The sequence below is a fragment of the Canis lupus genome, chromosome 5 (assembly GCF_011100685.1).
Source record: "Canis lupus familiaris isolate Mischka breed German Shepherd chromosome 5, alternate assembly UU_Cfam_GSD_1.0, whole genome shotgun sequence".
NCBI classification, from domain to species: Eukaryota; Metazoa; Chordata; class Mammalia; order Carnivora; family Canidae; genus Canis; species Canis lupus.
The window spans coordinates 53,155,392-53,182,696 of record NC_049226.1 but is presented as its reverse complement, the minus strand read 5'-3'; the positions used below and the strand labels follow the sequence as shown (position 1 = coordinate 53,182,696).

Here is a 27,305-nt window from a genome sequence, read left to right as displayed (position 1 = left end):
ATTTTTGAATTGGAGACTAGCATTCTTAGTCAAGAAACAGAAAATAACCTGAAATCAATCACCTGAGAAAATAGTCCACCTATTTCTGTCTGCATCATAACAATAAAAAGTCATGTGTCTTCAAAGATGTTATGTTTTTACTTTTCTCCCTTTTCCCCCCTAGCTGTAGCAATACAGATGATATGCCATCAGGACATATTTTTTCAGTCAATAAATACTTTTCTCTAGGTTGAGAAAATCTCTTTTATTTGGCTAGTCCCAAAATAGTGGTATATTTTTCTTACTCTTAGCATCCAATTTTCTTTTTTTTAAATTAGTGTTCAAATTCATTGCAATTCTATTTGAGTATATGTGGGAGGAAAAGCATTTTTTTCATTTCAGATATCCTTTCTACTCTGGTTCCTTTCTTGAGGACTGTAAATGTATTTTTAAAGGAAGAAAAACATTCACATATACAATGTATATATTCATTTGACATATTTGAAAAATCCATCATTTTCATTTTATTTGTACATGAATAAGCAAAATAATAGTCTCTTAAAATCACTTAAAAAACAGATCCCCCTTTTCTTAAGTGATTTAGTTAAGAGACATTAATGTCATTAAAATCCAATACTGAAAAAAATTTGGAACTTATTTAATAGATGTTTTAAAAATCCAGAATTATCTTTATCTGAGCTGTAGTTCTTATCTCTTTAAAAGGCAAATAATAAAAAAAAAAAAAAAAAAAAAAAAAAAAAAGGCAAATAATACTTCTTCACAGGATTATTTGAATACTTAAATTTTGTGACAGTACCTGTTTATATTGCCTAATGCAAACTATTAATGTGTTCTTTTTTATTCCTTCTACTCCATATTAATAGGTAAAGTTATTCAAGATGATCAGAATTGTTGACATTTTAGAACAGAGGCATATCTAGAATGAAGGCCTAGACTCCATATAATCTCCGAGTGCCCTTTAAATTTCAGTTGCTTTGCACAGTCTGATTAGTGGAGATTAAATATAAATACTAAACTGTCATGTAATATAAAAAGATCATACAGGAATTCCTTTTCTACCCTACCTCTGTCAGTTGTTTCTTTTGATATTCTTTGCAATAAGAATAAGGGAGATATTTTGTAGTTCGTTATTTTTAACAACTTTCCTTAAAAAAAATTTCCCATTTTAGGTAGTGAATGCATATCATCTTCGTGTAAGAAGAAAAAATCCAGTGACTGGCAATTATGTGAAAATGAGTTTACAACTTTACCTGGTTGACAATAGAAGCTATCTTTTGGACTTTAAAAGCATTGATGGTAAGGAAGCTATGCAGACATGAGCTCTGAGAAGATAAAACTTGGCACTAGTTGACAAGATGTTAAAATCATCTCAAAGACATGGTGGGTAGGTCTTCTATACTGGTTTTTAAGTAATCTAGAATTAGCTAAAAATGCAAGTGAAATGAAAAAGATTGAAGACCTATATCTAACCCAGCACCTCTCCAAAAGATGTGCCTCCTTGGCATAAAGTCACTTGAAGTGTTGGCTGTGGAGCAAAAGTAAGGAACAATAGGGAAGCAATTTTTGCCTAAAATTAACTGATGTTGTCAGGTTCTTTGTCACATTTCTCCAGTCATATTTTATTATTATTAGGATTCCACTATCTAAACTTCCTCATTCATCAACTTCCCTCATTCTAGTTGGCCAGATGGGACTCTCTTTGGTTCAGGTTTAATTTTGATGCTCCAGCCATCCAGGAGACTGAAGGAGTCAAGGGAGGTGATTGTGGGTTGTGTTTTAAGTACTTAGTGGGTACCAGAAGTCAAACCTTCATGAACCAGATGTGCTTATTCAGTTTATTTTTTTTTTTAAGATTTTATATTTATTCATGAGAGACACACAGAGAGAGAGAGAGAGAGAGAGAGAGGCAGAGAGACAGAGAGGCAGAGACACAGGCAGAGGGAGAAGCAAGCTCCATGCAGGGAGCCCGAAGTGGGACTCGATCCCAGGTCTCCAGGATCACACCCTGGGCTGAAGGCAGCGCTAAACCGCTGAGCCACCCGGGCTGCCCACCCCCCCCCCCTTTTTTAAAGATTTTATTTATTTGCTTGTTCAGTTTAGAGGTGCAAGTGGGATACAAACAGTAAACCAGGGGTTAGGTGCAAGATAGAACAAGAGGAGAACTGAGTTCAGAGTTAAGGAAGTTGTTTTCAACAGAAGAGTTAAATTTTATTCCTCAGCTACCACTGACTATAGTATTTATAGTATTTATATGGTCTCTGACCACCATCATCAGAATTACCTAGAGTTCTTATTAAAATGCAGATTGTTGGTAACTACCCCCAGATCTCCCAAATCAGAATCTCTTGAGGTGACTTCTGGGAAACTGGAAATCTTTATTTTTTTTTTAATTTATTTATTCATGAGAGACACAGAGAGAGAGAAAAGGCAGAGACATAGGCAGAGGGAGAATCAGGCTCCATGCAGGGAGCCCAACGTGGGACTCAATCCCGGGACTCCAGGATCACGCTCTGGGCCGAAGGCAGGCACTAAACCACTGAGCCACCCAAGGATCCCCCGGAAATCTTTAACAGGATTTTCCTCACCCCGTCCCCAGTCAGTGTGCACTGAAGGTTCGGAATCACTGTATAATGATTGTAAAAGTTACCAATGTAACTTTTATTTTAATATTTTTTGTTAATCCTTCAAGGATGTGCTTTTTTCACATGGGATATCTGTTTGATTTCAAGGTTGATGCCAAATACTATGTTGAGAAGGATTTAGGGGTGACATTTTCTGTGTATTAGTGTTGTGATTGATTAGTTGATGTGTGTTACGATTGTGGGAGGAAAGGGGTATTGCCACCCCTGCTCTTAAAACTCTGAAACATGACATCCATTAAGTTTCCCTTGTTCATATATGTTTACTCAGTTTTCTGAATGTACCATCTTCATAAGAAGGGCTCAGGCATATATACCTTTCATATAAATTGCTCTTCTTTTATTCATTTCAGATGAGGTGGTGGAGCAGAGGTCTGGTTCTTCAACACCTCAGCGTTCCTGTTCTGCTGCTGGCTTACATAGACCAAGGTCAAGTTTTGACTCTGTGACTGCGGAGGGCCATTCACTTTCTGGCTCTCTTACCGGCTCTTTGACTGGAAGTACATTGTCTTCTGTTCCACCCCGCCTAGGCAGTCACACCATGGATTTTTTTGAAATGTGTGCCAGTCTGATCACTACTTTAGCCCGTTGATGATTCTCTAGTGTTTGTCTTTCTGTTATTACACTGTGAAAATCAGATAGATTCTAAAAATTATTGTTTTACTTATGATATCACATACTCTGGAATACTGATTGAGAGTTATGAATATTTCCAGGGGACACTCAATGCCATTGAAATTACTGAAAACAAAAAAGTCTCTAACATTTTATTTACCTGAAGACATCTGTAATTCTATTTTGCCTATGATAAATTCATAGAGGCTCTACCTTTAATAGGTGAACATTGATGAAAATTATTGTTAATTTAAAATTGTGAGTTCACTACAGATGATTAATACACCTTCAGTGGTGAATCATCTCAAAGAGTGGTTTGGCCTCACCTCTTGGCTTTACTATTTAATGTAGGTAAATCCAGTTTACTTCCTAAAGTTTGGCAGGCTTTAAGCTGTGTTTATGCACCCAGTTCTCTTGCACAAGAAGAAAAATAATACAGCCATTAGTAAGATAGTATTTAAATGTTGAAACATTAAAGGCTGGCCCCCCAAATTTCAGAAGCCGAGTTGTTCTTGTAATTTTAGCTTTAGCAAATATTGCCTAGTGTTTAACAGAAGGGCTGTGGTCCTGAAACAGATAACTGGTTTACAGGTTCCTTAAAAATAACTTATAACCAGCTAGAGGTTTTATTTTGAGATTTCCTTGAATAACATATTTATCTTAAGAGTCTTCAATGTTCTTAGTACTGGAACATCTGGAATTGCAACAACTTTTGTGTTTTTCATAAACAACATTTTTTTAAAAAAATATTTTAAAACATGCTTTCAAAACTATCTTTCTCAAATTCTTTTTGGCTCTATTTATTTTTGTATTTTATCAAGCATGGTGAAATAGATAAGTTAAATGAAACAAAGCAAAATTATCAACAGTCCCTTAAAAGAGAACTCTTATTTTTGATGTAATACATGTGGTGGTGGGGAGTGTGCATGGGTATCCCACTGCATATCACAATACTAATTCTTCATCTGAAGTTCAAGTTTGTTATTGCAACCATCCCCCTCCCTCACCTCCCCACCACCATTGTCTTTGTTTTTTGATCCTTCATGGCTGATAGACTTAGCTTTTAAATCTTTTCTGCTTCCCTTTCTCTATTCTCTATCTTGGTTGCTAGCCATTCAGTTTGAAAACAGCTTTCTGGCCCGAAGGGCTTTTGTGTACTTCCTAAGCTTGATAGGCACTGACCTTCACTGTTGAGGCTGTTAGGGTAGGGAAGCCTTAAACATTAAAAAAAAAAAAAAAAAAAAAAAATTCTCTTGAATAAATATATGTGTTGTTTATATATATACATATATGTATTCACACACCAGGGCTTTTAAAGGAAAACCAAACTGTTTTGCTTTGTGCAGGTTTTTTTTTTTTTTAAGATTAAAAAGAAACCTATATACAGCAGAGTAGATAATAGCTCGTTGCTTATACTGTTTTAGTGAAAGTATTTAATTTTTAAATTATGTGTAATTTATCTAATTTGTATTTATTCATTTGTTTAACGTGATGTAATTAACACTCTCATTCACCTGACCCACCCTAGAAAAGATTAAGCTCTTGAAAACAGGTTTCTCTTTGCCAAAAATAATGTTTTCTACCAAGAAGCAAATGAAAATCTGGCCAAGTTTCTCTTATAAGAGTTTATGGAAGATAAGCATGCCTGTCTTTAAGTAGTTTTGAGTCAGGAGTTTGCGGTATGTCACATCATATTAGTTTATAGAATTTAAAAAAAATGGTGTTAAGTTAATCTTAAGTTTGAGTTCTTAATATCAAAAGGAATTGTTGCTTCCCAATTTGGGAAAGAGGGTGGGTTTGCATTAAACCGTTTTAAGTTTAAAACTTGGAAAGATTGCCATCTAGTGGCACCAAAGGGTACTTTTTATGATTGTTTTTTACAGGGATAAGCAGTCCAGCTGTATTAGTCTGATGTGTATTATAGATAAGGCATAATATTGGCCTCTCCAAATGTGTAAATACCTCTTTTGGGAAAAACAGGGCCACCTCATAATATGTGCTTGACTATGAATGGGATGACCTTAGAAATAAGGAATTAATCTAATGATTCCTTATCCCCAATGATAAAATTCCTAACAATTTTGAAGGTGGAGAAACAGCAGCAAGGAAGACAGTAGCATTTTAGCTTTGTTAGTCTAATCAGATATTAAAAACTTATTCATATCAAAATTACTTTATATGGGTGGTTATCATGTTATTTGAGAATTAGAAATATTATATACTATTTTCTCATTCTTGCCATTATTCGTGAATATCTACATTTTGATGACAACCTGTTGAATATTAGGAAAACCAGCATTGCAGTTTCAGTTCTTGTATGCTTCCATTTTTAAAGCACAGAAACTCTGAATCTAGAAGGTTTAGTACATTGCTTTATATAGAAAAGATTTCAGGAGGCTCAGCCCAGTATAATAGGGGCTAGAACATTGTCACAGGAGGCTTTTGTTGCTAATGGGCAGGAAGATAGAATCAGTTGCTAAATTCCCACATTTCAGTCTTGTAAGCTGGTTAATTGTGGATGTGGTATGTGGTGGTTAGATCTGGGATGGGAAGAATTTCTTCAAGTTAAGATTTGGGAGGAGAGCTTCTATTATTAGGTTAGAAAAGACTTAGCTACATCATGGAAATGGACTCCATATGGTTCTAAAAAGCAGTTCTCACACTGTATCCCTGAGGTGCTCTGCTAAAAAACGAGTCCATTGAGCGAGTTTGGAAAATGTTAGATGCCACACTCCTGCTTGAAGATGACAATAGATATGAGCATTAAAGACTTTGAAAAGCCCTTCAGTGAAAAAAAAAAAAATTTGACCTTAACCCTGCTTTGTCCAAATTAATTTAACTGTATTTTAAATTTAATTGCCCATGGGAAAGCACAAATTTGAAAAATACTATTTTTGGAAAATTATTGTCCCAGGTTTCTAGAATTGGTTAATTATGTTTATTAATACATACATGTAATTATGTAATTATAACTACAGAGGAAGGAATAGAATTAAGATTTCTTTTCTTCTTTTCTGTTGGAGACAATATGGTTCAGAATCAGAAAAATTTCATTTTAACCCGTGGACATATCCATTTTGAGTAAATGCTGGACTAAACAGAAATTTGTATGTCTGCGATGTATTTCATAGTACCTTGATTTTCTTAATCAGGTTGTGATTTGTTTGGGAGCAAAATTTATTTTTTGTTGTGTGGAATGGATAACTGAAAAACCTTAAAACCGATTACTTGGAAAAAAGGGCTAAGAAACTAGTGACTAATGCTTATGGCTCTATGGCTTCTGTGAGCAGTGAGTCCATGACATTGATTCTTACTCTAAAAATGTGTAGTCAGTGAACATTTTCTAAATACTTTTATATTGGACAGCATATTTAGCTCTAATTCTTGTAATCTTTTAATGTAGGAACAGATAACAAATTGAATAGGGACATAGGCAAACTATTTCAAGTTGGGCTTTTGATTTGATTAACAAACTTTTGACACACTTTTGTAATCTCAAGTGTTTGCTTTCCTTGATATTAGCCATCTATAACAAGAATCTAGGAGCCTAAATTAATCAGAAGTACCAGTATTTCTCAGTCAGGGAATTGGCTATATGTTTTAAAAACAATTCTCCATTTTCTGCAAATAGGGTTCCCATGACAGTTACATAATTGTGGGCTTGCTTTTTCTTTATTCTCTAGCCAGTTTGTACTCAGGGAAAATAAATTGGTTTTTTATATTAGAAGAGACATAACTGAGAAAACAACCATATACAACTGTTAGTTTTCTTGACTATTTGAATTTATCTGTAGCTTCTATTAATGTGCAGTATACTGAATTAATATAAGCACTGTACCTTCCACTTATAAAATGTAAAAGCTTAGAATGTGGTTACCACAGACACTACTGTATCTATGTTTATTCACTGGTTAATAATTTAAATTCTATTAATGACTGTGAAGTCTCAATATCTAAATGCTAAACATGTTCACAGTTTTGTCTGTTTATGTTTTTAAAGAACTCCACCTTTTCAATCTGGCATTTCTTTACTTGGTCATTCTATCACTCTGTGACTTTTTAAATAGGGAATTAATTTATTTTAATAATAGTTTTCAGAAGGTCTATTAGAAATATCTGGTTGAGGGATATGTGCAATCTGCTGGTAATTCACACCTATGTTGGGCCTCAGTTTGTAACCCTTAAAGTGGGAGGAATAGACTAAAAGGCCTCCAAGGTACCTTTGAACTTTAAAGTTGTGTCTTTGCCCTTTTCATGTGATTTGTGTTAGTGTTCACTTTTTAAATATTTAGAGATTTTTATATTAGTGTGAATGTTCTGTATTTGTTTGGTGAGGCATTTTAAAGGTATATACTTGAAAAAAATATAAATACAGCTGTTCTTTGGAGCACAAATGGGAAAAATCACCCAGAAAACCAAACATGTTGAAACATCATGTGCACCATAAGTAAAAAACTACTATTTTGAAGTATTGGAAGTGTTCCATATAATTTTATAGTGATTTTTAGATCCAGAGACCATATCTATTAACTTATTTAATACATTACAGTAATCTTGTGAGGTATAACCATTCTCCAAATGAGGGAGCAGGACCACAAAGTTCTTCATAAAGCTTTAATGCCATGAAAGTATTCAGCGATGATCACTGCTCTTAATATGCCACCTTCCTCCAGGAGAGAACAGTCTGAATCACTGAAACATCGGAGTAGTTGAGTAATAAACACATATATGTATTGCCTTCAAGTCTTAGAGTGATATAAAGTAGTCTTAACTGAATATTTCTTAGTTTAATTATTTGAACCGGTTGATTGTATTGACTAAATATAATTATCTGAAGTATTTATGATGAGCATATTGTTATTTCTAAGTACTTCTGAGTTATTGAGGGTGCTTACACAATACTGAAGAAAGCATGATTCTTCCTTTCGTTTTATTTATATGAATCTTGTAGCAGTCTTTTATAAAAAGTAAAACTAGCCCCAGCCCCAATCTTAAATTATCATAGTTTTTGATTATTATCCAATAAATTCGGCTTATCTAAATTTCATATACAGATTGATAATTTTTCATTTTGTATGGGTATTTAGATGGTAAACACTTTCCACAGAGTATATTTCTGTTCACAAACTACTTAATTAGTATTGGCTTGATATTCTCCCAAATCTTACAGAACTTTGAAATGTCATTTGATGAGCTTCAAAAATGATATGTTACTTAAGTAAATGCTGGCATCCTTACTAATCTTTCCACATACAAAATCTTGATGCATTTGATGCCACTGAACAATAATAGCATAAAGAACAGGACTCACAGTCTAGACTGGATTGAGTTTTAATTAAACTTTTTCAGCCATAACCTGATAAGAATCAGTTTGGGTCTAGAAGTAACCAGACTGTGGGCCTGTATTACTGTAGTGAGCCAGTGTTTGTGTTTACTGCCACACTTGCAGAGCAGTGCCAGTTTGCAGCTGAGACTGTCATGTGACTTTGACTTTTGGTAACTACTTGTTTATATCCAAAAGCAGTTTAGATTTTATGGAAGTAGCTCATGATTGTTTGGACAAGCAAGGTAGGTGAATTTCAGTTATATTTAAAGTGCAATTATGGAAACCCTAGAGTAGTGTGTTCTTTCCAGGAAAAAAACCTTAAGTGTATTTGTAGACTATCCTAGCCTGACAACTTTTCTGAACATACATAAAATTTTGACAAGGTTCATGCGTGTGATTTTTCAAGTTACCTATTTTGTGTTGATTTAAAATTTCAAGGAGAAATAGAAATGTTCTAGCCAAGGAGAACTGCATAGTTAATTTTTTTGCTGCTAACATAAGCATTTATTTCTCACAGCTAAGAATCTCTTTTAAGTTAGTTTTGTTACAAAGAAAGGCCATTCTTGTAAGACGGATGACATTTTCCTGAATGGAAAATGAAATAGATCCATTGCTCTGAACAAAACACCTTAAATTTGTGCCTTTTCAAATTATAGGAATAGTAATAATTAGTCAAATATTTGTCTGAACTCTTTTTTCCTAATTGCTCTCATTTTTCCTTAGATCTGCCCTCCACAAATGGTTACATTGTTTGCTTTTGCCTGTTGGCTTTTCAGGCTCCTTTGGCCAGGCCTCACCCTATCACTGTCAGAAGCTGTTCACTGGATGTATTTTTCTATTCCTTTTATGTTGCTTTACTTTTTAAGTCACTTTGATGAAACTCTGGCTGCTTCTCATGTTTTTAAAATGAATGCAATGATTAACAATCTTTACATTTCAACCCTTTAAAATGTTTGTAAAGGCGAGAAATAATGTAGAACGAACAGAAATCTAATTTGGAATGTGATTCTCAGTTTGGTTGAATTTTCTCATCTACAAAATGTGGACAATAACCTACCTCACAGATGTGTGTGAGTAACTGTTTGAAGGCCCTTGCTTAAATACAGGGTTTATCATCATATTTAAGGTAAATCCCTTCCTATTTTTTTTTTAAAGTGGGTATCTTTGATACTGATAGGATGAGTATTGATTTTAGGTAAGTCTCATGTAGTAAGAATATAGTGGTAAAAAGATTTAAGACTACAGTTTCACAAATTATGGTATTCTTATTTTAAGTGACTTAAAATTTCTTGAAAATATCAAATACTCAAATTTTGAATTTGTCTTTTGTGGCAACGAATATTCAGAACCTCTTAAAATGTTGGCTGAAGCTGCCTTAATGTACCAAAATACAGCTTTCTCTCAAGACTGTTCACAAATATCTCTGGTTGTACAATGTTTTGTGTGTTTAATATAAAATTGTTAGAGAACTGTGAACTCTCAGCAGAGTAATCTAAATATTGTTTTAAGAAGAATGCTTGTGTTCTTTGTCAAGTATGCTTAAATATAAAGTGGATTTTGAGTGCAACAAAAAAAACTGAAAGTTGATAGCCATCAGTTATGACCATGACAATCCTAAGAAAATGTAAGATTGGATATTAATTAGTCAAAAAATTTTCAATATCCTGCGTTCATTCTTTCTTAGCCTGTTTTTGAAAAAGAATATCCCGTAGGCTAATATATTCACCTGTTGAAGCACTTGATATGTATCTATTAAAATCTTTTTAAAACTTTTGAAATTGAGATCACTTTTTATAATTTATTTCTAGAAAAAGGAAAAAAGCCCCGACATTGAGTGCTTTTGTGTTTTAATGCCATAGATTCAAATTTCAGTTTTGTTTGTTGTGTATTTTTTGTGGGTATTAAATGATCAGTGGGATGGCTCTTCCAGTAACCATGTGGTAAAGATGTCATTTTGAACTACACAGCAGTTCATAGTTACAGGTTCTCTCTGATTAATATTTGCACTGTGCATATTCATAAGTAACAAACACAAAAGAGAAAAGCAGCCTGATTGCTTATAAGCTTTTTTCACAAAATCAAATTAAAGTCTCTAGTTAATGTGAAAGCTATTTTTGTTTCTGCTCAGTCATTAAACTAATATTCTACACATAAATTAATAGTTACAGAGAAAGTTGTTGTAGAATAAGACGGCCTCCGGTTCTTTGAAGAATTCATACTACTTTTGTCATACATTGTAGTTTCTAACTTTAGCCATTGTATATTCTATTGATGCCATAACAGATTACTACAAACTTAGTAACAACACAAATTTATTATCTCACATACAGTTCTGTAAGTCAGAAGTTCACTGTTGCTTCTTCAGATCGCACAAGGCTGAAAACCAAAGCACTGGTAGGGTTGGGTTCTGGGGAGTAGACTGTTTCAAGGCTCTTTGAGGTTGTCGGCAGAATTTAGTTCCATGTTACTCTGGGATTGAAGTCCCATTTCCTTTGTGGTTGTTGGCTAGGGATCATTTGGAGCTTCTAAGGGCCACCATTGTTTACAGGCCCATGTTTTCGTTTATCTTCAAGGCCAGCAACAGGGGGCTCATGCTTTGAATTTCTCCTGCCTCTTATGTCACTATATTTCTATGACTGGCTGGCTGACTCTTCTGTTTTCCTCTTCTGATTTTAAGGTTCCCTGTGATTAAATTGGGCTCACCTGGATAATCTGTTATAAAGATATTATTTATTAGAGAAAGAACTCAAGTGGAGGAGAGGGGCAGAGGGAGAGGAAGAAGCAGACTCCCTGCTGAGATGGAGCCTGATATGGGACTTGATCCCAAGACCCTGAGATCATGACCTGAGCTGAAGGCAGACGCTTAACCTACTGAGCCATCCAGGCACCCCTAATCTCTCTGGCTTAAGGTTAAATGGCTAGCAACTTTAATTTTATCTATAAAGTCCCTTTTGCCAAGTCACATGTTTATAGGAATAACACCAAGGCATAAAGATCACAGGGGAAAAAATTCTGTTTACTACAACCATAAAATAGGAAGGTGTAAAGGACCTCTGACCTAATAGAACTTTACACTAAAGGCTGCCTAGGCTAGACAAGATTTCAATTTGCGTTATTCAAAGAGATTTGTTTTTATTAGTTAAAATGGTTTTCCTTTATTTCCTAAATTGCATGGATGAGGATGCTTATCATAGGAAATTTGAAAAGAAAACAGAAGTATGAAGAAGCTGAAGGAAATATCATCCCTACCCTAAAATAAATACTTTTTAGGAATTTGTCATTATATATTCATTGTTTTCTCTTCCTATAGTTTCCCTTAGAATCTATGTTTTAAAAGTTCTGAAGATGTGTGGGGGAGGTTCTGGTCAAGAGAATGCTATGTCATCTTGGAAGAACCAGGTGTTTCACAGAAGTACTCAAAAGGAGAAAGGGAAGGTTTTGTTGGTACATGTTTATAGGTTGCTAGAGGCCTGGCCTGTAAGTAAATTGGAGTGTGCCTGTATTAGCCTCTGTTAGGATCAAGTTCCTTTGAATGCTGTTGTCTTTATCTTTTTATACAAAATTAAAACAAAAAAGTCCATCTTTCCATTTAAGTTTTATGCTAGGTTAGGGTTTGTAGGAGGCAGATGGCATCTGCTTGGACATCACTGCTTGGACAGCAGCAATATTATAGTGTTTACAGTGTTTACATTAAAAAATTTGGTACATCAATAATGAGAAATTTAGTTTTGAATGCTAGAATTTAAAGAATGGAAGAAATGTGGCTGACATTAGTGAAACAGAACTATAACCACATAGTTATAACCATTGATTATGGATAGGATAGAAGCAATTCTTCCTACAACCCTGTTCCATATCAATAAATAGTAATTTCTGTTAGACCAAATGATTCATATTTTAAAACCTTCAGTTTACCTATATATCCCAGCCATTCTTTTAAGAGTTGAATGTCAAAACTATATTTTTGTTTCTAACATCTTCAACTACAGAAAAGGCCAAGTATTAATATTTATACCATATTATGTACTAAGGATTTTAGGACATTTTTATTTATATTTTAGCCTGATTACAACACTGAAGTAGACAAACTGAGTGTTACTAGCCCTGTTCTATTGAGTAAATAGAGGCTCAGAGCTGAGCTACTGAATTACAGCAAGAGACCATCTGATAAGCTGGCAAGAGTGATATATAGTTTCTGACTCTACTGGACAGGATTGTTGGCAGGAAAGGTCTCTCTTTAGCCTGTCTCTCACTTACCTCCTTGCCTACAGGCCATACTTAGCCTTATCTTCTACAGTGCCCACTGTAACAGGTCTTTTCCTGGAGTATGGGAGAGGGCTGTACTTGCCTCTCACTGAGTAGCAGATTTAATTCAGGGAGTCCAACAGAAATAGATTTCCAATATTTGGTACCAGCCTTAATCTCATCTCTCAAAAAAGAAATCTGAGTAATTCCTTAATTTTCTGTTCCACCTGTACTTCTAATCAGTCACCAAGACATTTTGTCTCTTTACCTCTGTACTATCTCTAATGGGGTTCTTATACTAGATAGTTCTCTTGCTGCTGTCTTAAGGCCTTTTGCCTAGAATATTAGAGAAATAAAGTTTTTTCAGTGTATCAGCCATGTTGCTATGATAGTTTTTCTTCCTTCCTCTCTAAATATCTGGCACTAGTTTCCTGCTTAAGACCTCTGAATGTCTCCTCACTCTAGCAGAAAATGTCCAAGTGAAATCTTTAAGTTGCAGTTTACCCCATTGCAGCTCTGGCCATCTCTCACCAGACATAGCATGGATTTTCCATCTGTGTGTGCTCCTTGACCAGCAAACATACTTGCATATAAACACTGAATTTCGGTGTCCCTTTATCTATAAAATATTTCTTAATCTTCTAGGCATTTCATTTGTGTTGAATAAAAGTGATGAAAGCAGACATCCTTGTTTTTGACCTTAGCAGAAAAGCACTTAGTTTTTCTCCATTAAGGATGAGATTGCCTGTGGGTTTTTCATATATGGCCTTTATTATGTTAAGGTATGTTTCTTGTAAACCTACTTTGTTGAGGGTTTTTATCATGAATGGATGTTATACTTTGTAAAATGCTTTTTCTCCATCTCTTAAAATGATCCTGTGGTTCTTTTTTCTTGTTGATTTGATTACATGTTGATTAATTTGTGAATATTGAACCACCTTGCAACCTAGGAATAAATAAATCCCACTTGATTGTGGTGAATGATTTTTTAAAATATATTGTTGGATTCATTCTCCTGGTATTTTGTTGATTTTTACACCTCTGTTCATCAGAGATACTGGCCTGATGTGGTATCAAAGAACCAGCTCCTGGATTCACTTATCTGTTTTATTAGTTCCTATATAATTTATTTCTGCTCTAATCTTTATTATTTCCTTCCTTTTGCTTATTTTATGTTTTGTTCTTTTTCTAGCTCCCTTAGGTATAAGATTAGGTTATTTGAGATTTGTCTTGCTTTTTGAGGTAAGCTTATATTACTATAGACTTCCCTCTTAGAACCACTTTTGCAGCATCCAAGAGTTTTCATACACTTTTTTTCCTTTTATTTCCTGGTTGACCCATTCATTGTTTAGTAGCATGTTATTTAACCTTTATTTGTGGTCTTCCCAAATTTTTTCTTGTGGTTTGACTACTAGTTTCATACCGCTGTACTCAGAAAAGATGCATAGTCTGACTCTGATTTTTTTAATTTGTTGAGGTTTGTTTTGTGGCCTAATATGTGATCTATTCTGGAAAATGTTCCATGTGCACTTGAAAAGAAGGTATATTCTGTTGTTTTAGGATGGAATGTTCTGAACGTATCTGTTAGATCCATCTGATCCAGTGTGTCATTTAAAGCCATTATTTCCTTGATTTTCTGTTGATTTGTCCATTGATGTAAGTGGGGTGTTGAAGTCCCCTACTATTACTATATTATTGATTAGTTTATGTTTGTTATTCACTATTTTATGCATTTGAGTGATTCTGTGTTGGGTGTATGAATATTTACAATTCTATCTTTTTGTTGGATTGTTCCCTTTACATTTATATAGTGTCCTTTGTCTCTTGTTACAGTCTTTGATATAAGCATTGCTACCCTGGCTTTCTTTTGACATCTGATTGCATGATGTTTCCTCATCCTTCACTTTCAATGTGCAGGTGTCTTTAGGTCTAAAATGGGTCTGTTGTAGGCAACATATAAGTAGGGTGACAGGATGGATAAAAAATAAGACCCATGTCTTTTGAATTTTTGAATATTTAATCCACTTACATTCAGAGTAATTACTGACTGATATGTATTTATTGCCATTTTATTACTTGTTTTGCAGTTGTTTCTGAAGATTTTCTGTTATATTTGGGTTTCTTTCTCTTTATTCTTTGCATATTTATTAGTGATTTTTGATTTGTGGTTACCATTAGGTTGGTATGTAACATCTGCATATAGCAGTCTACATTAAATTGATGGTCATTTAAGTTTGAACCCATTCTTTACTCCTGTCCTTCTCATGATTTAGGTATGTGGTGTCCTATTTTACATCCTTTTTGTGAATTTCTTGACTGATTTTTTATGGAAATATTCATTTTTACTGCTTTTGTGTTTTCTACCTTCATATTTCCATTTTGGTCTTTCTGCTCAAAGAGTACTTGGTAGTATTTCTTGCATGGCTGGTTTCATGGTCATGAACTCCTTTAGTTTTTGTTCATCTGAGAAACTCTCCTATTCTGAATGATAGCCTTGCTGGATAGAGTATTCTTGGCTGCAGATTTTTCTCATTCAGCTCTTTGAATATATCATGCCCTTCTCGTCTAGCTGGTAAAGTTTCTGCTGAAAAATCCACTGCTAGCATGGGGTTTCCATTGTATGTAACTGTCTTTTGTCTTGCTGCTTTTAAGAATTTTAATTACAGTATGTCTTGGTGTAGATCTGCTTTTGTTGAGGGTTCTCGTGCCTCCTAGATGTGGCTATTTCCTTCCCCAGATTAGAGAAGTTTTCAGCTATTCTTCAAATAAATTCTCTACCCCCTTTTCTCTCTCTTCTTCTGCAACTCCTATATTATGAATGTTATTATGTTTGATGGAGTCACTAAGTTCCCTTAGTTTGCTCTTGTTTTGCATAATTTTTTAGTCAGCTCGATTACTTTCCCCTACTCTGTCTTCTAGGTTATTAATTCATTCTTCTGTTTCTTTCAGCCTGTTCATTCCATCAAGCATATTTCTCATTTCAGTTATTGAACCTTTTATATTAAGTATCTCACTGATGTCCTCCACTCTTTTCTCAAGTCCTGTGAGTATCCTTACGATCATTTAAAAAAAATATATTTTATTTATTTGAGACCGTGAGAGAGCACAAGCAGAGGGAGAAACAGGTTTCCCGTTGAGCAAGGAGCCTGATGCAGGGCTCAATTCCAGGACCCTGGGCTCATTACCTGAGCCAAAGGCAGATGCTTAACTGAGCCACCCAGGCACCCCAGGTCATTGCTTTAAATTCTCCATCAGGCATGTTACTTGTATCTCTTTTGCTTAGATTCCTAGCCATGGCTTGTCCTGTTCTTTGATTTGGGACAAATTCTCCTGTCTTCTCATTTTGTCTCAGTCTCTATGCCTGTTTCTGTGTTAGTAAAGTCAGCTACATCTCCTGTTCTTGAGGGTAATGGCTTTATGAAGAAGTCCTATAGTGCTCTGTAATGTAGTATCCCCTGTTCCCAGGGCCTGGCACTTCTGGGAGTATCTCCAATGTGTGCTGGTTTATCCTTCAGGCAAGTTGTCTACAGAAGCTCTCTTTGCCTGCTGTGGGCAGTGGCTCTGGCTTGAATATGGTGTGCTTTTAACGAGGTGTGTTCTGGTCTGCTTGCGAAATGAGGACAGTCACAGTTGCCACTGAAACCAAGGCCTCACAAACTCCCAGGTTGTAAGAAGCAGTGTTGACAGATGCTTGTGCTGGTCTTCTAGGGTTTGAGGCCTGCTGCCTTGAGACTGAGGTAAGCAGAGTAGGAAAAGTAGTTCTTCCGGAGCTTGGGGAAGTGGGACTTGGTGTAAGCAAGTTAGGTAGTGAGTATTAAGCTGTGCTGGTTCCTGCAGGTGGATCTGTGCTTATGCTAAGGGATGGGGGCAGGAAATGGCACCTCTCAGTTCCTTTATTCCTCAAGGGGTCTCTCCCTGAACGCTATCTCTCTGGGACTTGGAGCTAAGCAACTAACCCTCCTATCGTGTGCTCCAGTGGCTCTTCAGATGGCTGTTTCTACCCCTGTATGTCCTCTGCACTCTCACAGAGCCAAGCACAGTGACCTTTAAAACTCCAGGCTTTAAGCTCCACTGAATTTGGCCCCTCTCACATTCTAAGCCAATTGCTATGGGCATTCATTTTCCCTGCATGCTCCCATGTGTTAGTCTGTCTCTTGCCCTTCTCGACAATCATGGCTCCCTTCCCACCACAGTGGCCATGACAAGCTGTGTTTCCGCACTTCCTGCCTTTGATATGTGACCACTTCTCTACCTTTAGTTGTGGAATTTGTTCTGCCAGTGTTCAGATCAATTTCTGGAGCATTTAGTGTGATTTGATAGTTACATGGTCATATTTGTGGGATGAAGTGAGCCTAGAATCCTCTTATTCTGCTGCCATATTCCCCCTTCCTCTATGAATACTTCTGATGCTTGGCCTTTATTGGATGAGTGCCACTTGGAACATGAAAAAAGAACCTAGAAGCTTAAAACATAGTCTCACAGCAAACCTGAAGAGTCTCTTGCCTCTAGGAAACAAACTGAGTGATGAGCATTAAGGAGGACACGTGATGTAATGAGAACTGGGTATTATATGCAACTGCTAAATCACTGAACTCTACCTCTGAAACTAATACTTCATTATGTGTTAATTGAATTTAGATAAAATTTTTTAAAAAGCCTCATAAAGAATGGGGCCGTAGGACAAATTCTGTCACACCTTTGAAGGCTAAAGAACAAAGGGGCCCCCTGTGTCACAGTCAGTTAAGCATCCAACTCTTGGTTTCAGCTCAGGTTGTGATCTTGAGATTGTAAGATGGAGTCCGCTGGAGATAAAAACAATGGAGTGAAATTGTTCAGTTTTTAGGTGTTGAAGAAGCTAACAATTTTTAAAACAGCTGTATACCTATATAGATTTTTTTTTCATGGACAGGCAGTGCACATCATGTAAAAAACAATGTTATTTACAGCTTCATTTTATTTTTCTTTAATTGTATTTAATAGGTGTTCAGGCATAGAATTATTTTTCTTTGGGCAATAGGATGTTTTAAACAGTATATATATTATTTAAATTGTGTTAAATAGATTTAGGCTCTTCCTTCAAGAATAAATTACTTTTCAGCATCCTATTCCCACAAGAAGCCAATATTGAACAGCATTTGTCTGATTTGAGTTTTTTGATTAAAAGGAGGACACTTATACCTTGATGTTTTAAAGACTGAGCCATAATTATATTTTAAGGTTATACCTTGAATCTGAGTATTTAAAAGACCTTGGTTACAGTACTTACTTTTCAGAAGTAAATTATACCCAATTTAAATGCACAACATCTTCTAGAAATTATAAACACTCGTGTACTAATATTAGAAGCAGACTAACCATCTGCACAGCTGCCTAGGTACCAGAAGGCATGATTTCTAACTTTGGCTATGGCTTATTAAATAAATGCTCAAATGCTAACACACACGGTTTCACACTCTCTTGAGCCAGCAGTGAAATAGATACTGACATGGACATTGAAAGATAACCATTGAGTAAAACCAACGTCTAAATGTGGAGGAGTTTTTCTCTTCTCAGTATTCATAGATCCCACCATCCCATTTGACATGTGACCTGAAACTGAGGTGAGGAAGGGCTGAGGTCTCAGGCTAGTCTTTTCTAGTGCAGCCCCTGCCATGGAGCTTGATCTTCCTAAGGTGACCAGCCTTGATGCCTGAAAAAAACAGAAACATAGAGGCCAGCGGAGCAGCGGGTGGCAGATTTCTTAACTAGTTTGATAGTTAAGCTCTGTAGAAACCTCTGATAAGATACTTAGGAGACACAAGAATTAAGTCTCTTTCAAAGTAATCCTTAAAACTTCCTGACTTTAAATAAATGCAGGAGTCTTCAATGTATAAAGTATTTAGAATTCATGATTTGAAGTATAAAATCAAACTACTTACTTGAAATCTAGGTGTTCAATTAGTACATATCCATCTGTAGAAACAAAAATCACTAGTCTGAAAAGTTATAAACAGTGACTGAAATTTTATGGGTAATAAGCCAGTAACTTACATTTGCCTTTGGAATTGCGACAGATCACTAGATTTTCTTCAGTGGTATCAATGACTTGCAGTTCTTCTCCAGGGGTTATTGGCAAATAGAATATTCCATTTCTTGAATTACTGGAACATGCCACTGCTGTGTTGATGACAGTAATCTCTTTGTCATACTGAAATAAGAAATTACTAATCAGACTGTGCAGTTTTTATTCTAACAAAATTAATGGAAGGACATAATATAGTAACCTCAAACTCAAGATCTAGATATTAAATAACATCTAAAGGAAGAGGAAAGTACTGGTAAAATGCCACTCTTACATTTAGTTTGGTACTGTCATATTTTCAAAGTGTTTTCACACTTCTTACCTAATTGTCTTTGAATGAATTCCGGTGGATGAGACATCTGTAACATGGGTATAAATTAAGTTCCATGGATGGTATTTTAGCTGTTGCAGTAATAAAGTTACCACTAAACTCAGAAAAGTAAGAGGGAAATAGAAATCCTCTTTGTGGAGTGCTTTAGAGTTTATAATGTTCTAACATACCTAGCATTTCTAGTACTCTAGTACTAACATATCTAGCATTTCTAGTACTCTTTCTACCCTTCCTCTCTCTGTGGGCTTATATGTGAAGTAGTAGGTATGGGGGAGGGGGGGAGGAGCAGTTCCCACTCTCCTGTGGTCAAAGACAGGCATTTGTGAAAAAACTGATGAGAAATTTAATTTATGGCCTCAAGGGAAGTTTTTTCTGTGTGATAAACTAGCCAGCCTATACATTTTTACCTTCTAATGTATTGATATCTCTTGACCCAGAAAAAGTTCCAGAATACTTGGCTTATATTTATAGACACCTAGTTAACCAAATTAGGATGGCCAGACATCTCCTTCCACTCAGGATAGCCTGCTTATTATACCTAGTATCTGTATTTATACATACTTAGAATTAGGTATGCCTCCTCCCACTCTCAGAAGTGTGCTGAATTCAGATAATAAAGTATATCACTCTATACCAAATGGGATCTGATCCACAAGATAGATTTTTCTTTTGTCTAACAAAGTAATAGCTTTCTCGCTGATTTCTTACCATTTTCCAGGCCATCGTTCACTATGAATACAGTGATTTCTTAAAATGAAAATCTGATCAGGTCACTTTCTTTTTGTCAAGTTCTAAAGATTCTTCATTACTTTCATGATAAGATCCACATTTCTCAGCTTGACATTCAAGGTCCTTTGCATACTGTCATTTCCCATGCTTTCATTTCTCTCCCAATAATGAAGCCACATCAAGCTACCTCATGATCCTGATTACACCAGGTACCTTTTATATTTACAAGCCTATGCTCATATGGTTTCCTCTGCCTGAAATAATTTTTTCTCTAACCACTTCACATGGAGATTTCACAACTACCATGTATGTTTTTCTATTTAACTGCACTTTGTGTATACTCCTATTACAGCATTTTATACATAGTATCTTATAAAATGAAAGTGGAAGACAGTTTTATTCATCCTTGTATTCTCAAAGTCTAGCGCAAACGAGGCACTAAACTTTTGTGATGTGAGCTGAATAAAAATTACTGATACGGCATAGTTTTTCTAATGATATATAAGGAAAATCCACCACAGATAGTAAGGAAGAATGGAACCATACACATGAAATATGAGACAGTGACAAAGTGAGAGAAGTCCTAGAGGGAATATAGGGTCTTTTCAGCAAGTAATTGTTATACTGTTCTTTTCTTTTCTTTTTTCTTTTTGAAGATTTTGTTTATTCATGAGAGACAGAGAGAGAAAGAGGCAGAGACACAGGCAGAGGGGGAAGCAGGCTCCATGCAGGGAGCCTGATATGGGACTCGATCCTGGGTCTCCAGGATCACACCCTGGGCTGAAGGTGGCGCTAAACTGCTGAACCACCGGGGCTGCCCAACACTATTGTTTTTCAATTAAACTAATATCACAGTTGCAGTAAGTAATATCATATTATGATTTCTAGATATAAGTCCTTATCAGCTTTGGTCCAAAACAAGAGTTATTAATGATTATGAAGGATTTGTGTATATTCTTTTTTAGTTCAATCCAAAAACATTCTGGACATTTACAAAGGTAATTTTATTCTGCTCTACACTTGGATATAAAAGTAAGACAACCGTGTTCTCTAAGAGCTCATAATATTATTGGTGAACACATAATTGCAATAATGTTAATGCTTTTGATAGGCTCAGATATAGAGGTATACTGAGGAAGGGCAATTTCCTTAATGAGGTCATTCTTCCTGGAGGAGAAGAGATGCCTTGACTGGGTGTTGATAAATGAATGAAAGCTAGTCAGATGGGGAAAAGTAGCAAGAGTATCACCAGACAGGTAGGGCAGACCAAGTAAATGCCTAGAGGAAGGGAATAAATAGCAGCAGGACTGAAGTGCATGTTCATTGAAGGGACAGAACTATAAGTAGTTTGTTGCCAAAGACTGAAGTGTAAGGTGAAGAATGGCAGGAAATAAAACCTGAAAGATAAGCAGAAGTCATAACATGAAGAGCCTTATATGTCATGTGAAGAAACACAATCTTTATCCGTTCGGTAATAGGGAATAGTAGCGACTTGGACAAATTTTGTAAGCAGGATGCCCACATTCTGTCTCTCATCCAGTATCTGGGACCTAGGAGCTATTCAGTATATTTCTTAATTTTTCTTTATGAAATTATAAGGCAGGACTGTTTGAACCTTGGAATTAAGGAAATACTCCTTAATGGATTCATAATGACAGAAGTAGTCAAGGAGGTTCAGATACTGCTTCTTTCATTTACTCATTCAGTTGTTCATTTATCTAATTCATTTACTCACTGAACACTGTGGGTCCAGATCTATTGGGAGCTGGGGAGCAAACTTGAATGAGACAAAAATTTTTACTTAGGACTTGAGTTCAGTGGAGAATACATACACATACACAGGCTTTGTTATAACTCATCAGTGTTAAAAAAAGATACGTGTGTAACAGATAAAATGTGCTAAGTTCCTTTCTTAGGAAGAGAGGGTGACATTTGAAAAGAGCCTTAAGAATAACTAAGGCGTTTTTCCAGGCAGAGAGGATAGCCTGTATAAAGGCAGGATAAGATAGAAATGCATCAGGAAAAAAACCATCAGCTGTTTAGTCATGGGTCCTTTCTATTCCAGAGGCTAGAGGTACAACACTCTTGTAGGATCTTTAGTACTATTAAAAGTTAGGAATTTCTGTTTTTAATTTTAACCTTCAGAGGAGAACCTACCTCAAATTGTTCTCTAAAACGTTTTTCTTCTTTTTCCATTCTCATCTTTTCTAAGTTTTGCTTCTTTGTTCTAAAGAAATGCCTAAGAGATAAAGTGGCAAAAAATATGCAAGTCAGGTTAAATGTACCATAATAAAACTCTAAGTTTCCAAATGTATAAACTCATTCTACTTCACAATATTTTGGAGAAAATCATACATATATAATCCTATATAGATGTCTTTGTAGATAATTATATAGATACACACATACTTCCATTAGAGCAAAGTGTAATATTCAGACCAACTCAACAGAGTAAGTAATACCAATTGCTTTTTTCTATAATTAAAAAGGTGGTGGGGGCGCCTGGATGGCTCAATCAGTTAAGCATCTGTCTTCAGCTCAGGTCATGATCTTGGGATCCTGGGATCAAGCCCCACATCTGGCTCCCTGCTCAGAAGAGAGCTTGCTTCTCCCTCTCCCTGTGCCCCTCCACCACCACCCCCCGCCCCGCTCATGCTCTCTCTCAAGTAAATAAAATCTTAAAAAAAATTTTAAAAGATTGTGGTTTTTTTCTGGATACCAAGATCTTAATTTGGAATAAAATCAAATTGGTTAAGCAACTTAAACAAGAGATTCCTATGAATCAGGGTTCAAAATATAATTAACTTGTTTTAAAAATGATAAGTCTTTGTTCTTCAATCAGAATACTGCTTGCTGAATGATTCTGGAGAAGAATCAGATGAAGAACATCAAGATGCCACAAAATAAGTACAAAGTTGTCAGCATATAAAAGTAAATACAGTGGAGGCTGATTACACTCTTCCCCCTTTTCCTCCCTCTTGCACTTCACTTGGGGGTTGGTGCTGCTTTTTTAGCTGTTTAATATATCAATGGAGAAAAGCCAAGCAAGTCCTGTTAGTTTTATTCAGAAGTGCCTCCTGCATCTTTTTTGTTCTGTCCCAAGATTATAGCCACTTTTTTTTTTATTATAGCCACTTCTTACCTGAGATAACATCTTCCTCTCCTTCCTCAAATCCATCTGCATACCTGCCTCCAGAGTTACCTTTTAAAATGTAATTAATGCCACTATTTTGCTTAAAACCTTTCATTTGTCTTTAGTGCTCATAAGATACTAGCATGGTACACAAGGCATTTTATAAGCTAGCCCTAATCTACCTTTCCAGCTTCACACACACACAAGTCTAAGTCTTGGAACATCTTAGAAAGTGAGCTATTGTTTCTAAGCCTTTATACTGGGATATCCTTCCCCAACTTCTCTGAAAATTTGTCATGATCTTTGATTCATAAAAGGATTATGAAAGGGTTTAACTAGTATACAAAGCATTTCTTGTTGGTGGAATAAGTTATGGTAGAAACCATTTAAAAATGAACAAAAAGCACATAGAAATTGATACATTAATCTACAGGAAACTGATAACCCCAATATCACATTTTAAAATTTACTCAGTTGAAAGTAAAAGTAAACTATAATACTTGTTTTACAATGTTTAAGAAATAAAGCACTAGAAAATTTTTCCTGAAAAGACTTATGTGTACATTAAAGTACTAAACCTATTTCGTGGAGGAGTGTCAAAAATTTCACTGATACTTTCTCTCTTGAAACTGTTTTGCTATGCTATGTAAAAGTATGAAGTTTAAGGTGGAGAGATGCTATTTTAGTCTGTGAATACATCTTTCAATCTTGGGAAAAGTAATTTACATCAGGTCTAAGCCCATCCTGTGCCATCCTCTGAGTTTAAATATGGTAGAGATAGATGTCTGTTTGGGGATTCCCCTTTAGGACTTTTCTAGACAAGTTTCCCAAAGCAGACAGATCACACAGTGTTCCCAGATCAATGGCTATTTAGACAAGGATTTCCCCAAGACCATTGTTAAGAGTGCCTCAGATCCTGTGCCCTGTCCTCCAGAGCACAGATTACAGTAACCATCTGAGACCATAAAAACATCATCTCCCCCAACAGCCACCTGGGAACCTGGGTCACAAGAATGAAAGTTTGATCTTGAGTTGATTAAAAAACATTCTTTTTAAAATTCTAACACTAATGTAGTCATAACTAGAATTATGTTTTGGGAAATTAGTCTTGTTATGTGATTTCTCATGTAGTTTCTCAAAACTTAAGTTCTAATTGGTGTATTAATGTAAGTTCCATCTGTAGAGGAAAAGTTCTTACAGCCTAAAGGAAGACAGAGTTTTTTCATCATTTAATAATGGCTGTCTTGGGATCCCTGGGTGGCTCAGCAGTTTCGTGCCTGCCCAGGGCGTGATCCTGGAGTCCTGGGATCGAGTCCCACATAAGGCTCCCTGCATGAAGCCTGTTTCTCCCTCTGCCTGTGTCTCTGCCTTTCTCTGTGTCTCTCATGAATAAATAAATAAAATCTTAAAAAAAAAATAATGGCTGTCTTGAAATCTTTCTTTATTCTCTATCCCCACCAAAGTCTGGATGATGATAATGAAGAGAAATGTGTGTGGCACTTTACATTTTCATATTCTTTATCTCTTTTAATCCTCTCAACTATACGGTGATAGAGGTGCTATTATTCTTATATTTTTATTTTTAAAAAATATTTATTTACTCATGAGAGACACACAGAGAAGCAGAGACACAGGCAGAGGGAGAAGCAGGCTCCATGCAGGGAGCCTGACATGGGACTCGATTCCTGGTCTCCAGGATCACGCCCCGGACTGAAGGCAGCGCTAAACCGCTGAGCCACCCAGGCTGCCCTATTATTCTCACTTTATAGATAAGGAACCTGACAAATTTAATGACTTGCCTAAAGTCACACAGCTAGTAAGAGGTATATATTTCAGTAGATAAGCTGTAATTAAGTATATGTGTGCGCCTACCTTTCTGATTCTTCAGCATCTTTTCTCCCTTTTTTTTCCTTTGCCATCAAAAACTTGGGCTTCCAGGTTTTTAGTTTATCTTCATCACTGAGGAGAAAGATATTTTGAGCAAGTAAATATGAACTAAGACATTTATGAAAACATCAGTACTATCTAGATAGTTTGTTTTACAGAAAATTTAAAAACATCCTCTAGAAGTATATTTGGATAATCTATGTCAAGACCAGAATGTAAATATCTTAAGCTTTGCAAGCCATACCATCTTTGTAGTAACTACTACACTCTGCTGTTGTGACTGTATTTACAAAAACAAATGGCCAGTTGTTTTGGCCCACAGGCCATCGTTTTTTGATCTCTGATGTGTGGCGATCCAAATTTGAAACCAGAAGTAAGAAATCAGCTTGCTTATAATCACATTTCCCTTCCTGAGCCTCAGTTTCTATACCTTTAAAACATAAATAATATTAACCATTACTTTGAGAGAAGACAAATCTCATGTTTAGCATTAGTAGAAAGAGATGCAGGGAGGAGCTGGGGAAGATGGCAGAGTAGGAAAACCCTAAGCTCATTTCATCACATGGATACAACTAGATAACAGATAAGTGTAAATAACCCAGAACTTGATCTGATGACTGGCAGAACAGACTCTTCATAGCTAAATGTAGAGAAAAGGCCATACTGAAGAAGGTAGGAAGGGCAGAGTCACTGTGGGGAGCTAAACAGACACTTAGAACTATACATAGGAGGGAGGGATGCTGTGGGCATGGAAAGGAAAGAAATAGACACCTCAGGCATAGGGAAGATCAACCCCCTCTCATAACATTTGGCTTTAAAAACCAGAGAGGGGCCAAATTTCATGAGTTCTTATCAGTGAGGTTTAACATCTGGAACTTTAAAAATCAGCAGGTTCAAGTCTGGGAGAGCCAAGAGGACCAGAGGAAGTTGAGTCCTTGTTTAAAGGGAGAGCACAACAAGCCCCTCCAAAGAGATACAGCCTAGAAGCAGCAGTTTGAAAAATGCCTGGGGCATGCAGGAGGGAGAGTTGTTTACTAATAGAACAGGCACTGGAAAAAAAAAAAAAAAAAAGAACAGGCACTGGAGGGACAGGGATCTTCCTCAGAAACAAAGGAGCGGGCAGGCACTATTTCCTCCCCTGCCTCCCAGCCTTGACACCTATGCAAACCAGTGCTGTGAACACTTCATCTAGCTTGCTGCCACCGTTCACCTGCCCCATTCACTTCTGTGGCTCTGCTCCCTCCAGCCTTGCCTACCTTAGTCTGAAGGTTGCAGGTCCACTCCTGAAGTGCATGGTTGGGGAGACTTGCTGGCACTGCACCAACCCTTGCCTGCCTTCTGTGAACCTGCCCCTCCAGTGCACTAAACCCGTGCTACAAACCTGGCAGTGTGCAAGCAGACCCAACAGGGGGCAGCACCACTGCTAAGTGACTCCTGTTCTAGGAGAGGGAAAGATAATCATACATGGGGTCAGACTGTGGCTCTAGCAGTGGCCTGGGGGCAGACATCTGGTCTGACTGCACGCCCCACCCACCAATGAAAGCTGCTCAGGGGAAAACAGGGAAACTACCCTGCAGTTCAGTGCTACTGCATCTCTAACAAACTCCTGGTTTGAGTCATCTCAAACCCAAGGCACCTCCAGACTGGCCCACTAGTAACACAGGGACCAAAGTCTGCCTACAACAGGTAGAGAACCATTGCAGATGACTGGACTGAAGGAAAATGTGGCTCAGACATAATAGCAAGACACAGCACACCCAGGAGAGACTCCAGAAGCACCAGGTTCTGATGAACAGGGGACACTACACTGCAGGACACTATAGGACTTCTTCATAAAGCATAAAGCCACTACTTTCAAAGCAGGAGATGTAGATGACTTTTCTAACACATAAAATCACAAAGAGACAACATAGGAGACAGAGGAATATGTCCAAAGTGAAAGAACAGGACAAAATCGCAGCAACAGACCTAAGCAAAATGGAGATAAGTAATACATATGATAGAGAATTGAAAGTAATAGTCATAAAGATACTGGACTTGAGAAGACTGAAAGACCTCAGTGAGACCCTTTCTAAAGAGACAGAAAACAAAAAAACCTGAGATGAAGAACTTAATAACTGAAATTAAAAATACACTAGATGGAGGGTTACCTGGATGGCTCAGTTGGTTAAGCATCTGACTCTTGGTTTTGGCTCGGGTCACGATCGCATGAGTCATGAGATCAAGCCTCACATCAAGTTCTATGCTCAGCGTGGAGTCTATCTACCTCAGATTCTCTGCCCCTCCCCTGGCTCATGTGCATGTTCTCTCTCTTTCTCAAATAAATAAAATATTTTAAA

At 36.5% G+C, this 27,305-nt stretch overlaps 2 protein-coding genes across 5 annotated transcripts in view; one reads left to right on the top strand and one right to left on the bottom strand.

The window, feature by feature from the left end:
• Window positions 1-10,691, top strand: part of PRKAA2 (protein kinase AMP-activated catalytic subunit alpha 2) — a 67,510-nt gene extending 56,819 nt beyond the window's left edge. For 2 of the 3 annotated variants that reach the window (XM_038537419.1, XM_038537420.1), the window contains exons 8-9: window positions 1,170-1,296; window positions 2,993-10,691. In XM_038537419.1, coding sequence (XP_038393347.1) covers window positions 1,170-1,296; window positions 2,993-3,231 — 366 coding nt within the window. In that variant the 3' untranslated portion in view covers window positions 3,232-10,691. Of the gene's footprint in view, window positions 1-1,169; window positions 1,385-2,992 lie in introns of all 3 variants that reach the window. The other variant, XR_005359722.1, reaches the window with a different exon arrangement.
• A 5,275-nt stretch (window positions 10,692-15,966) lies between these two features.
• FYB2 (FYN binding protein 2) overlaps window positions 15,967-27,305 on the bottom strand; it is a 123,774-nt gene continuing 112,435 nt past the window's right edge. For both annotated transcript variants that reach the window (XM_038537418.1, XM_038537417.1), the window contains exons 16-20: window positions 24,952-25,038; window positions 22,104-22,185; window positions 18,856-19,012; window positions 18,744-18,777; window positions 15,967-18,514 (exon numbers count right to left, since the gene is read on the bottom strand). In XM_038537418.1, coding sequence (XP_038393346.1) covers window positions 18,493-18,514; window positions 18,744-18,777; window positions 18,856-19,012; window positions 22,104-22,185; window positions 24,952-25,038 — 382 coding nt within the window. In that variant the 3' untranslated portion in view covers window positions 15,967-18,492. The remainder of the gene's footprint in view (window positions 18,515-18,743; window positions 18,778-18,855; window positions 19,013-22,103; window positions 22,186-24,951; window positions 25,039-27,305) is intronic.